Here is a 13809-nt window from a genome sequence, read left to right as displayed (position 1 = left end):
TCTATCTATCTATCTATCTATCTATCTATCTATCTATCTATCTATCTATCTATCTATCTATCTATCTATCTATCTATCTATCTATCTATCTATCTGCACTCGTAAAACCTGTTTGTGAGCTTCTACGTTAAGTTTATGTCGTTAAACACAAACTAAAGTAAATAAAATCAACTTCACTTCTGAAAGAAAAGAAGCTCTTTTGATTCAAGTAGTGAACTGGTTTTACTTTCAGTATTACTTTAAAAATAGTTAAGAGCTATCAAAGATAAAATAAACATTTCCCTCCTGCCTTATGCTCTTTAACATGGACAAAACATTTCCTCATTTGCAAATACGCATGATGAGTTAAAAAGAAACCACATCATTTGAAAGAGTATAAAACTTAGATGAATGCTGGATGAATTGCCTCCACACATGGCTGGAAATATTAAGCTATTTGTTGATCAACATGGTGGTTTACATTACACACACAAACTTTATCTAAATACAGTTTTTCTTAAAGGAAACTTTAGAAAACTTACCTGTAGGAAAGATTTAATGGTAAACCACAGTGAGCTGCTGTGCGTTCCTCTGTCAAGATTTTTACTTTCACTTTTTATATGAGACAATGTGCTTTATATATGAGACTGTGAGGCTGTAAAATACACCAACACTAAAGTCGATTATGAAACACAAGAGATTTTATGAGAGCTTTCCAAGTAAACCTCAGTATTTGTAGTTTTTCTCAGTTGCTTTGGTGCATTTCTCAAATCACTTTTGACATTTACAAAACAGCAAATGTATTTCTCAAAACAATTCATACAAACTGCAAAACAGCCTGGATTACAAAATCCAGTTTCTTTATTGAAATCCTTAGTTAATCTCTCAAAAGAAAAATATGTGTCATTGTTAGTGAATCAGAATGACGAGTCCTTCTTTCACTCCACATGGATAAGAATCAAATTGCTTAGTTATGTTGTCAATACTACAGTGTTGCTCTGGAGGGACATTCTGTTGTAAACTATTATTTTTGCATGTTTTATACTTATACAATGAAGTTATGTTTAAATGTTGTGGCGGTCGAGACAATTCAACAGAGACCTGTGTCACACACTTTGATCAACATGACAAAAGCATTTGAAAACGTAGGAAAAAGCAGAGAAACATTTGCAACCTGTTAAAAGAAATAAGAAAAAGCTTTTATGACGTGCACAAGTGACACAAGGATTTGAAGATTGAACAAGTTTGAATTTGCACCAAAGCGACTGAGAAAAACAGAAACACCTGCTGATCCTCATCGCTCAAACGTTTGCATTTACATGATTCTCAAGACACATTTTGATTGAGCATATTTTTTGTTTTATTCTTGCATTCCTACTAATGTTACAACCAAAATCCTTGCTGACATTGTTTTTTGTCGTCTACTTACAATCAGAGTTGTTTTTTATAATTCATAAGATAATTTTACACATCCCCACGGTGCTTTGCTCTTTTTATTCATGAATATCATGAAAAAAGAAAAACATAAATTAAGTGTTTTACATATGCAGGACATACAAGAACATGGCTAAGAAGAAACTCAAATATTTGTTTTTGAGATCTTGTTCGTACAAAGTTTGTAAGGACTTTGTGTTTAATTACAATATCATTTGATAAAACACATTCAGAGATACAGATGCATAATTCATAAATTATTACAATCTTAGGATGATTTCTTTTCATTGCATCTACATTTGTAGAAAAAACAAACAAACAAAAAAAAAACCTGACAGATCATTTAGAGAAACTTGATAAAAAATGTGATGCTTCTATGCATTTGGTGGCAGCATTTTGTTTTATAGGCAAAAATGACCTGTCTTTGTGATTCTTCATGCTTTGGTATTTAGAAACTCATAATGTCACATGCATATTTGTGCAAAAATAAAGGCAAAATAGCCACATAAAGTACAGTAAACCACATCTCACAATAACGTCCATGGATTTACAGACTAGGGTGTAAGGATTTTCAGAAGAGAAGAACTTAAACATAAAAGGTCAAATGAAATCCAGCACAAATCTTATGGGTAGGAGTGAATATCCACACACACAAACACGCAATAACTGCGTTATACTGGACTTATGTTGTTGAGGTTTGTACTAAAGTTGGATATTTTTAACTAAACATTGGGCCGAACATAGACTAAAAGGAGGTGCGTAATTCTTAACAGGCAGTCTTTCGACATCTACCGTGACATGATCAAACTTCGCCAGAAGGATTGAAATACGGATTGAAATACGAAATGGTAAGATTGTAATAAATGTTGTACAATTATGTTAGTGTCAGTTTATAATAATCTTAGTTGATGCTGCAGAATATGTTTGTTGAATTTTAGCCTTTTATCTGCTAGTTAGACTTCACAGGCTAGCTAGTGCTAGCCCAGGCTAATGCTAAGCATAGGTTAGTGCTAGCCCAGGCTAATGCTAGCTATGCTCAACATTCGAATTGGTCGTGACGTCAATGTTATCAGTGTTACATTTGTAATACAATTTAACTTTCGTCACACATCTTATCAGACTTTTGGGATTTTGTTGTTGCTTTCGTCCAATATATTGCGATGCAGAATTGAATTAAAATTAGAAAATTAATTTAATCCAGGACAACACTGGATATTTTCTTTGTGAACTTTCCATATTCTGTTCCTCCCACCATTTACAAGCATTAAGTTAACTTGCTAATTCATTGTCCTCCAAATCACCCAAAACCCATAAAACATCCATTTTGGCCAATATTTGACCTAAGATTGTTAAAATAACCAAAATAACCTAAAATAAGATGGGTTGTTTTTACACAGCTGGTTTTAGATTACAAGTCTCAGGGAAATAAAAGTGTCTTCTCCTGATGAAGCTGGTATGTTGCAAGTGTATGTTTGCAAATTCAAGAAATGCTAATGCAATAGTATGCTGGTGCCTATACATTTTGAATAATTTTGTCTGAAAGGAATTGTTCAGTAATTGAGAGCATGTAACCATGTCACAACTACTTCACAAGAAAACAGTGAAACAGTGAACACTGTTTTAATTTTCCTGAGCAGTTGTTTCAAATTATATGGTTTATGTAAAGTTTGACAACAAAATAATAATATGTATGTATGCAGACATGTGTGAAGGGCTAACCAGAGACCTGCCTAATAAATAAAAGTATTATGAATAGCATTTTCCATTTGATCACAATCATTCCTTCAGTTCTATTTCCAGAATTACTTTCACCACATCTGCTCTTATTTACAGCCTACGAAGCTCCTACTATCACCATTACACACGTGTGATTCGGCACTGTGCAAAATATACGTTCTAAAACATAATGCATGACAATTTCCTATTTACACTTGCAATTTATCAGTTGTATAATTTTTGGTGATTGTAGGAATTTTTACTGAAATACAATTGTTGGACAATTCTTGATTTTACAATTGTGGCAGCGCTGTTTAATCAGTAAAATCATCTAACCCCTTGGATTAAGGTATTGATACTGGCTGGTGTGTGACCCCGGGGGTCAGAAAGGTGTTTATCGGAGTCTGGTTCCTTCTGAATGCGATCTCAGTAAAAAGGCAGCAGTGACAAAACACTTTTAAAAGCGGCTACAACACAGCACAGCCCATCTGACGTCTGCTTACAGCGCTCACAACAAACACCTGGACACAAGCTATACATCTGAACTCCTTGAAGATTAAATGTTCGCTTTCAACGTACAATGCAAATTGTTAAGTCCCTTTTGAATGTATCTGAATTGGGTGGATTCATTTCTTTTTGGTGGATTCGGATGCTGCAAACTGTAAAGCAGGTTTCCATATTGTAATCTACAGCAACAGCTTTCATGAGACCGTCTGTGTGCGCAGAGCAACATGCATCCTTTGCAGTAAGTTTAGTCTCCTCTCCTGTTTTGAGCAGGGTCATTGGTCAAAATAAGCTTTTTTTCTCAGTTTTCAGCTGCAACAAGAAGCCCATAAAGTGGATATTTACCACTTACATGCAAAGAAGAGGGTGGGGTATATTCCCATAACATCTGTTTCTATTTCTACCAATCCCCCCGCCCCCAGTCCTCACGTTTTTAATTGAAATTTCAATCCATCAGCTGTCTCGTATTCTGCATCTCAGAATTCGATCTTGCAGGCAGGAAAAGTTTCTTCCTGCATGGCGACCGTGCTGTTTGATCCCAGCACACTGATGTTCAGCTCCCGCTGCCTGTCCAGGGTTTGCTGGTACCACTCCTGCATCGACACCGACTCAAAGGTAGGGATCACCGTCACCTAGGCACAAAGAGACGGAGAACGTCTCCCTAGTGGCTTCTCTGACTAAGAGAAAGCCGTGTTAATTTTTAAAGTTGTTTTTACCTGCATGATTTCTGGCCAGGATCCCTTGCCGTCCAGCAGAGCATCCAGAGTTTGTCTCATCAGTTCCTCTCGCTCCGGACTGTTTCCGCTGATGATGTAGCAGGAGGAGCGGATGCACCTGAAGAAGTCCACAGTGACTGTGGGAGAGGAGGCTCCAGATGGAATATAAGTTAAGTCCACATAAATACTGACTTCACCAGCAGAGGGAGCCTTAGAACCTGACAGGAGGGAGAAGAGAAAACAGAAGTTCAGAATATTTTTACAGAAGAAGGTCAGAATATTTTTCCAATCCGTTATCTTGGTCACGTTGTGGTATAAAAGAGGCGTCCTGTTCAGAATGACATACTAGGAGCTGGTGATGATTTTGCTGGTGCCGAGCGAGTGCTGGAGGAAAGCGTTCGAGCGCTGGAGAGATTCCCTTTGGTGGCTCCACTTTGGCTCCCTGTTTTGATTTTCCCTGAGCCTGGTTTTTGGGGGGCATCGATAATCTGGCAACAAAAAGGTTATCGGTGAAATTATCTCCCTAAGAGAAACCAACTTTGATTATGGGTATTCCTGATGTTTCCAGGAAATCATGTCAAAGTGATGTACATTTTAAAAGTTTAACACCCTGCTGATGAAGACAGAAAGCTTGGTCAAAGATCATACGGAGTGTTTTGCAAAAATATTCAAACCCATTGAAGATTTTGTCACATCCAAGCCACAAATCCTCAGCAATCTTACTGTAATTTTATCTAAAAGATCAACATGAAATAGTGCATAATACAGAAATCAAGGGAAAACGATACATGATTTAAATTTGGCACAGATTTTTCAGCTCCTTTACTGTGATTCTTCTAAATAAAATACAATGCAAGCAGGTCAGAAAATAAAGTCCACTTGGGTGTAATTTAATCTCAGTTTAAGAATGACAAGAAGTGGCTTTTATTGAAAGAAAGGCACTATGTGTGAAGGAAAACCAGCGCTGTATGAAGGATTGCGACCTGCGATGGGGATCCTTTCTGCAGGGACAGGGAAGCTGGTCAGAGTTGATGAAGGTAAATACAGGTGAGTCTAAGAAGAAAACCCTTTAGAACCTGTGCAATAATTGACATTGGAATTGGGGCTCACCTTCCAGAAGCATAAGAATCAGTCAAATGTCAGAATGACCCTGTCAAAGTTCATTTCTAAATCCAATTGGGAATCTGTTGCAAGACTTGGAACTTGATGCCAAAAATTAAAATTTCTAGGAGTGCTAATCTGGTGGATGTAAATGGTTCTATGAAGTCTCGACTAAGACAGGCTGATTACATATGAACACCATGCTTTTCTCAGTTATACCATTCATTGTTTGCCCTCTACATTTTGTTCTTCTATCATAAATAATCTCAATGAAATACACTAATATTTGTGGTAGTAATGTGACAAAAAATTATTAGAAGGTATGAATATTTTTATGAGACACTCTGAAATATCTAAAACCAGGAGACTCGTGTAGATACTCAACTTTGTCCAATAAATTTTCTACTTTGCTAACACACTCACCCCTGGAAACTTCTTTCCCCGGGTTGTCGTGTTTTTTGCTCTCTTCCCGTGAGCTTCAGAGTCAGACTGAGGAACTGGCATGGAGGTGTCAGGATGGGGAGGCAGCGGTGGACTGTCTCTGAGAGGGGCTGGCAGGGGGTCCGAGGGCAAAGTCTGACTCATGTCGTGGTTACAGGGGGAGTTGGACGGGTCACTACATGAATCATCAGAGTCCGAATCCAAAACTCCATCTGCTGTGGTGGACGGGCAGTCCTCTGTGCAGACGGGGGCATTTGACTCACTGGGTGACCTGTCCTTTGGGTTGTTATTGTTGTTGCCGTGGTGATTTGGGCCACTGACTTCTCTGGAGGCCTCACTGGTGCCTGAGCTTGAGTCGGGGGGTTTGAAATGCTTGAACTCACAAGGAGAAACCAAACAAAGGTCCACGTCATGAGCCGATGCCTCAAAATGGAGAGTGTTCGGTGCAGCGGGTCGCCCCATCTCTGAACCCTGACCCGAAGATCTGGGAGGCTTATTCATTGGCAAAGACATTCCCACATAATACCCTCCATTAGAGTGGGAGAGATAAACGCCATCATCTCCTTCTCTCTGGCTTCCAGCGCTTGGTCCCTGCTCGAAGGACATTGACAAAGATTCATCTACTTCTGTTGACTGAGGCGAGCTCACCTCTGCAGGTAATGAGTGTGTGGTGGTGGTGGTTGTGGCTACAGACGGTGAGGGATCCGAAGAACCCTCTTTACATGTGCCCAAAGAAAGAAAACTTAGATGCTTCTCTTTGCGGTTTTCAGTAGCACTTTTGGTCTTGCAAACCTCCTCCTCGCTTTGGCCAGATGACCCAATTGCCTCATGAGCATCAGCTGAATGGAGGGCCTGAAGTCGGCTCAGCGTGGCTCTGTTGCACCACACGTCGTCTGGGGACAGGCAGTAGGGAGTGTGGCCCGCACTGTTAGGACGTGAGTCAGGGGACACTGGCTCAACTGTCTCCTCTTCAGGACTGTTGGGGGCCTGGTTTTCCGGAGAGGAGCGCGAGGGAGGGGAGTGCTTCAAAGCCCCATCCAGCAGTGTGTACTCAGTTGGGGTTGTGTCCTGCTGGACTGTGTGATCATTTTTGTAAGATTTGTTCAGAGGAGATGGGAATCCTGCAACCTTTGCAGGTTTAATAGGTTTGACAGACTCATCTGCATGGTTTCGGTGGCTGTCTGCTTCTGCTTTGCCACTCCTCCCAGGGATATTTTGCACTAAACTGTCACCACCCTCTACTTTTGTTATTTCCAAACCACCTGCTGCTTCCTGTATAAACCTTTCACCAGCCTTATTGCATGCACCTTCACAAAAGGCTGCAGTTTCCAATTGGGCTACTTCCAGTTCGCTTTCCTCCTTGAGCTTGAGAAAATCAGCCGTCATATCCTCCGGGGTGGACATCTTGGAGCCGCACTGCTTCTCCTCAGCTTCAGTCTCCTTCTTGTGATCTCGATCATCAGTACCAGAGCAATCTGGCTCTGGGATTTTTGACAAAGACCCTCGTTTTTGTTCTGTTACGTTATTATTTGCATGAACTTTCTTGTCATTGTTTGCTTCATTTGCTGATGACTTTTGATTTTTTTTCTCTCCTGCTTTGTCATTTCTTGCGTCCTTTTTTGGTTTCGTTTTATTGTCCTTCTTGGTTTTTGAAGGGGCTCCTTCTCTTTTTATCTGCTCAGTCCTTTTAACACTGTTCTCCTCTTTGTTGCCAGTCTTCTCCTCTTTCTTTCCATCTTTCCCTAACCCTTTCTTTAAAGTATTCTTCTCTGATAGTGATGGTTTACGTTTTATCCCCGCCTCCTTGGTTTTAGCTTTATCAGTATCTTTAGTTCCACTTAACGTCTTTATCTTTTCTTTCACTAATGAATCCTTTCCTTCTTCCTTCTTCTTGGCTGTTCCCTCTTTCCCTATTGACCGGCCACTGTCCAGGCTCTCTGTCCTCTTGGCCTTCCTGTCCTCCCCCTGTCTTTCGAGGTCTCCGGTTGTTACTGTTGGCTTCTGAAGGAAGTCCAATCCTTTGAGCTTTTCCAGCCCCTGGAGCAGTTTTGCCTGTGGTGTTGCGCCGGGGAAGAGCACTCTGACCACCTTCTCTTGAGGACACGCTGGATGCCACACGAGCAGGGCAGAGACCGAGACCAGCGCAGTGAGAGGGAGACTCTGTGACTGTGACGAAACTCCGTCAGGCCAGTTCTGTATGAACGTCTCATATTCCTGGCTGCTCTTGCCTGGTGTGAGGATGTACAAATCCAGCTGTCCCACTCCCATCTTTTGAAACAAGGTGAGCGGCTTCATGGGGACTCCTTGTGGTCGAAACAGCGGTTGTGGCCTGATGTCTAACTTCTTCAAGAGCTGTAAAGTCATGGCGGCCTGCTGTGTACTCTTCAGCACATTGTCTGCAACTTAAAGGAAAAGATTGACAACTATTTTACTTTCTGTTGTTAAGAAAGACTCTGTAGTTTGCTCATTTACAGAACTCACGAGAATGTTGTTCCGCCTGCAGCCTGCTGGGGGCGTTGAAGAAAACAACTCCTAGCTCTGGAGAGATGAGCCTCTTTGACAAGTCATCTGTGCAAACAGAAATGAAAACATTCAAATATGGATGATGCAACGCAGCATGTACAGTTCAAGTTATAAGGTTACATACAATTATTATTGGCATAAATGTTTTATTCATTTCCTTAGCACAAAAAGTGCTAAGGAACATTTTATGTAACATTAGTGGTACATATGTGAGCTCGCATATATACTTATGAAATTGTGTGAATTATAAAAATTGCACAACACATTCAAACTTGTGCACTTAATTCTTGTTTTCAAGATAAAAGCAAATCTCTGTGCATCAGTTTCTTGCAATGTACTTTAACCCTGAAAATGAGAAGGCTCTCGTACCTTTGACATCATGGCTCAGCTCCTTCTCAGCCACCTTCCTTTCTAGGAAGGAGACGGCACCGGGGAGGTTCTCTGTGCCCACGTGGGTCAACAGAACCGCATCGACTCTGTCCAGGTGGCGGACCAGCTTCCAGAAACAGGCCTGAGAGTCCGAGCCTCCGTCCACCAGCATGGTGAACCCGTTAACCGCGAAGAAAGCGCAGTCGCCGTGCCCGGCGGGGAACACGTAGCAGCAAGGGCGGGACAGCTTGAGGAACCCCACGGTGGTGGGAGGTGGTAGCAGGTCGAAGGCGGATGCGGGGCAGATGGTGCCAGAGATGAGCGATGTGAATTCCCCCAGAGACTCCATGGCGGGCAGCACCTCCACGGGGTTGATTCGCAGCGCCAGGGGACCCTGCAGGGGTTGGTTTTCCAGGAGGATCTTTCTCCAGTGTCCGATGTTGGGACAACTGAGGGTCAAATTGATCTTGGTAGGGCAGGAAGTGGAGCTCTCTTGATCTGGGAACTGAAGAAAGACTGCTCTTTAGTGTAAATGCAAGGTTTCTTTTTGAAAAAAAAAAAGTAAAATCAAATAAATCACAACAAGAGCTGCCCAAATTTGATCAGTTTCTTGCAATGAAATGCTTTTCTTTAGTTCACACCAATCTACAATCAGCATCTTGAGGAGCTTAAATCATGAACTTTGTATTAGAAAAAACTATTAGAAATACACAAATCTGCACCCATGCTTTAAATCAAAAAATAGTGTAAGTTTATAGAGTTTTGTTCCTTAAAAGATGATATATTTAGCCAATAAAGAAAACAATTATTTAACAAATATAAACAAAGAATAAAAAACTATTCACCTCATGCAAAGAATGTCAGGAAAATTAACAAGATACAAATATTTGGTTTATTTTTCCCTTTGCTATGTTTAATTTCTGATCCTCCTTTTCAAAGAAAAAAAAGCAGTTTGGCAGGTAAACTATTGTAAATTACATCTTAAGTCCCCTAAGTGAAAAATTTAGGAATAATCCGGAGGAAACGTGACGCTGCACCTGCTCTGTTATTAATCGTCTGAGGTGGTCAGGAGAAAAGTGTCCTCTGTGAAACAGCAGCTCTCCGCTTTCCTCCACGCTCAGACCAGCCAAGATCAGCAGCTTATGAGCAGACTCTCTGGACAGCAGGGCGAACACCTGAAACGGAGAGGGGAACAAATCTGGTGATTTTGCCAAGTCACTCAGAAATAAAGCCAGAAGACATTGTCGAAAGAGTGCATGTTAAGGAGATCAATATGTCTTTAGCAGAAAGATGTTTATCATATACTCGTACATACTGTATGTAAAGTTGATTGAGCTTTTCTGCAACAAACACTCCAGGTCAGTTTAGTGTGAAACAAAGGTTAAATATCTAGACGATTTGTTTCCGTTCTAAAGACCTTGGGAACCGAATCCACATGCTCGTTTCAAAACGCATCAGGCAGAAATGGATCCACATGTCATTCACTGGTTATCCTTCATAACGTAAAGAGTCCTGCTCCGTTTCAGACCCTGAGCTTTCAATCGAAATAGGACTTTTTTTTTTTTACCTCTGAATGAGCCAGTTCCTGAGATGGACTGATCAGCACTTGTGTGTCCAACACTTTGGTACAGTGGCGAAGACACTTTTGCCCTGGAGAGGCAGAGAGAGAGCAAGAGCAAACAAAAAAGGACACAGAGAGAGAAACACGAGAGTCAGAGCGCTGGGAAACACGCTGATAGATCTGAGCAGGGAGCCGGAAAAAAGAAAAAAAAAGTCAAAGAGAAAGTGAAGTGTGATAATCAGACGGGCGAAGGAAGAGGACGAGAACAGCTGAGTCAGATGTCTGTCTGAGGACGGCGTGCCAGCAGTGGAAATCCAGTCTGAAGGGAACTGGCTCAGACTCTGAAGTCTGAGTTTGGCACGAAAATCCTGGCTTTATTGGGAACATGTCCCCGTTTTGATCTTGTGCGACCGTAATGTTTTATGGCACTGTCTGGATAAACAGACATGTGCAGGAGATTTGAAGTCATCAGTGTTTTGTTTCTAAGCAGTCGGGTCTTGTGTGATCATTTAACGTGTTCTTGATCAGTAAATGTTCTTTCTTTTGATTCTTTAAAAGTCTTCACTCATCTCCAGTCCAGAAGACGTCTGTTTCCACATCAGAGGAAAGTCATTCTTGTTTTCACTGCACTGTTCTGTACATTTTTAATGGGTCATAAATCATTGCTGTAAATCAGGAGACAAGCCAAAGTTTCATTTACATAAAGTAAAAACAACTTTACAATTTGCAAAAGAAAAAAAAAATCCTCACAAATAAAATTTGTAAACCTTAAAATTTGGCGCAGAGCAGATGATCTAAGTAAGGAAGATGCCATTTTTGGACTTTTCCTGTTTCTGTTGGACATCCTTTCCACATGTCCTCTAAATCTGCTGAAAATAGTTTTGTTTGGGTCAGCTACTTCTCTTTTTTAAAAGTTAGCCTCCATACTTTCTTTGCAGAATACACTGCAGACCAGGCAGTGTGTGTTTCTTTACTAGCTTCTCTATGGAAAATAACGTCATACCTGTGAATCTCTGGTTTATTTTGCATTTTTTTCCATAAATTTACTAATAAAAGGAAACAGTTTATATCTTGTAACAACATGCCTAAGCATACATTTTAACTTGGTCTTTGCAGTTCTCTTGCACATAAGCATGACTCCGGCTCATCTCCGGAGTGTAAACAAAGCTAAAGAAGCATTTCCACCAGCCTTTATTCCAGAGCAACAAAGCTGCTGGATTCAGCTACATATTTACAGTAAACGCATGAGAGCCTTATTGATCCTCTCATCCAACGTTTGGCAAGATAGCCAATAAACGCATTTCCAACAATGCAATCCTTGCACTTTCCGTTTGATGCATTTTTCCCGAAGACGAGCGCAACTCTGGAAAAACAAAAGTCTATTCACGACTCCGTCTGCTGCAAGCAATCAGCTGTTCACGACTGCTCTTAAACCCAAACACAGACAGCAACGCGAGTTTGCACAACCAGTTGCAGGTTCCTGTTGTTTTCCATCCTGAGGTTACACCCACGTCTAACAATCGGTAAAGCTGCTTCTCACTTTCCTTCCTTCCTTCCTTCCTGAAGTGGCTGAGCTGGTGCCCGACCAACACTTTGAGTGCATTTGGAGAATCTGGGCATGAAGGACCTGATTTGGTTTTCAAGAGAAAAGCTTCTTACCTGCACCTTTAAACGATGCCGTGTGATGGGAGAGGAACTCTTGCAGAAAGAGATCCAGGTTGCAGGATTTTAGGTCCACGTCCCATGACCGAATACCTGAAGGCATACAAAAAAATAACTTGACACACACTAAAAATTATTTTTTTTAAAGTCTCTAATTTCCAGTAAAATACCAGCAGCTGTAGTTGCTACAATTTTACTGTATAAATGCAATAAAATCCATATTTATATCATAAATTAGAGATGCTTTTTGTTTGTTTGTTTTTTACAGTGCTGATGGTACATCCTTTTAAGGACCAAAACGCCACAAAAGATAATGGGATTATTGTGGGAAAGATTCATTTTAAAATTTATTTTAATAAAATATTTAAAAAAATATCAATTTACATCTCTACTCTAATGAAGAGTAACTTGGCAGATTCCAAAACTCTCACCGATTGTGCTTCTCATAAAAAAAAATTGTTTAAAGGATTATACATTTTTGAATAAATTTAAAATGCAATGCATTTTGTGAAAATAATTGCCAAGTTAAAAAAAAATCTAATTGCATTAAATATATAATTTACTGTTGAGTCTTTTCAACGGTAAATTATCTTTTCAACTGCGCTCATGAAAAGTTGATAGCTTAGAGAAACCTGCTTTCATCAAGCACTGATGAAATGTTAATTGGCCCAGTTAAAGTCCAAAGTGACTCGGTTATAATTTATTTCCAGCTTCTAGCACGTTTTTCATCCTGGTGCGTCTGTAGACGAGCAACAGAGCATTAAACGGGATGCAGCGCTGTAATCTGAAATCACAGATGATGCTGAGCGTAAATACACAAACGGTTAATGAAACGTCGATCACGAGAGGCTGGATGTCCCTGCCACATTTCCCCTAAAGCTTGTTCTTACATAACGACAAAATGAGACGAACCCATCGCTCCTGACTGCTTTTAATTAAATCGCACCCGGAGGGGGAGAGGAGGATGCTGATGGTGGCGGATCGCCAAATGACGCATCCTCGGTCCTCAAGGGTGGATAAAATTACAGAATCCCTGCAAAGAGGTCCCGCTATCATCCCTAGTGAAGATTCACGGAACTAGATTTTGTGTATTTCTTGTATATAAAAAAAAAAACCGTAGAAGAAAGGGGAGGGAGAGAAAAAAAACGCATTGAGCTTCGGTGACATAAATATCTGCACCCACCTCGCTCGATCTCCTTCCGGATGTGGTCCGTCTGTCTGTGGCGGGCCGTCCGTCCGATGACAGCCAGCAGGGAGTATTTGTGGGGGCAGAAGTCCAGGGTTGCGGTCTTCGGCTCCTCCTGGACCTCCCTCTCCAACACCCGGGCGGACGCCATGTTGGGTGTGATGTCATTGAGGAAAGCAGACAGCAGAGCGCCTGTTATGACAGGGAGCTGACGGCTGCTGTTCTGGAATGCTGCTGTGGATGCTTAATAAATCAGTTTTGTTTTTTGGGGGGGTTTTCACGTTTGGACCTCCGAAATTTTAGCACTGCGTTATTTATAATCTATAGCAATGAGCGTCCAGCACATTAACTGATACATTTTTATTGTATTGATAAGACAAGAGACGAGTGATTGTCCATCCATCCATCTTCTTACACCCTTGTCCCTCAGTGGGGTCGGGAGGGTTGCTGGTCCCCATCTCCAGCTAACGTTCCGGGCGAGAGGCAGGGTACACCCCGGGCAGGTCGCCAGTCTGTCGTAGGGCAGCACAGAGACACACAACCATGCACACACACACTCAGACCTCGGGGCAATTTAGACAGACCAATTAACCTGACAGTCATGTTTTTGGACTGTG

General features: G+C 41.2%; 2 protein-coding genes across 2 annotated transcripts in view; both read right to left on the bottom strand.

Moving 5' to 3' along the window:
• The window catches only part of LOC103458443 (interferon-induced protein 44-like), a 4292-nt gene extending 3613 nt beyond the window's left edge, over positions 1-679 (bottom strand). The window contains exon 1 of the mRNA XM_008399263.2: positions 522-679. The gene's annotated coding sequence lies outside the window, so the exon portion shown is untranslated. The remainder of the gene's footprint in view (positions 1-521) is intronic.
• Positions 680-1315: 636 nt separating this feature from the next.
• Positions 1316-13415, bottom strand: LOC103458444 (microtubule-associated protein 1S-like). Its single transcript, XM_008399265.2, has 10 exons — positions 13190-13415; positions 12004-12099; positions 10351-10433; positions 9821-9958; positions 8784-9288; positions 8373-8459; positions 5874-8293; positions 4696-4837; positions 4350-4567; positions 1316-4265 (listed from the first exon to the last, which is right to left on the bottom strand). Exons 1-10 carry the CDS (start codon positions 13341-13343, stop codon positions 4110-4112), a joined length of 3999 nt encoding a protein of 1332 aa, XP_008397487.1. The 5' UTR covers positions 13344-13415; the 3' UTR covers positions 1316-4109.
• Positions 13416-13809: the final 394 nt, after the last annotated feature.

The sequence above is a fragment of the Poecilia reticulata genome, linkage group LG22 (genome assembly GCF_000633615.1).
Source record: "Poecilia reticulata strain Guanapo linkage group LG22, Guppy_female_1.0+MT, whole genome shotgun sequence".
Lineage (NCBI taxonomy): Eukaryota > Metazoa > Chordata > Actinopteri > Cyprinodontiformes > Poeciliidae > Poecilia > Poecilia reticulata.
The sequence above is the reverse complement of the archived record's forward strand: the minus strand, read 5'-3'. Positions and strand labels throughout refer to the sequence as shown.

What these genes read in the sequence shown, in the direction of transcription:
- LOC103458444 (XM_008399265.2), bottom strand. Translation starts at nt 13,343, where the DNA reads ATGGCGTCCGCCCGGGTGTTGGAGAGGGAGGTCCAGGAGGAGCCGAAG. An exon ending in GACGATTAATAACAGAGCAG is followed by an intron (nt 9,289 to 9,820) that starts GTGCAGCGTCAC and finishes GTCTTTCTTCAG; the next exon opens with TTCCCAGATCAAGAGAGCTC. An exon ending in GGGGAAAGAAGTTTCCAGGG is followed by an intron (nt 4,838 to 5,873) that starts GTGAGTGTGTTA and finishes TTTTGTTGCCAG; the next exon opens with ATTATCGATGCCCCCCAAAA.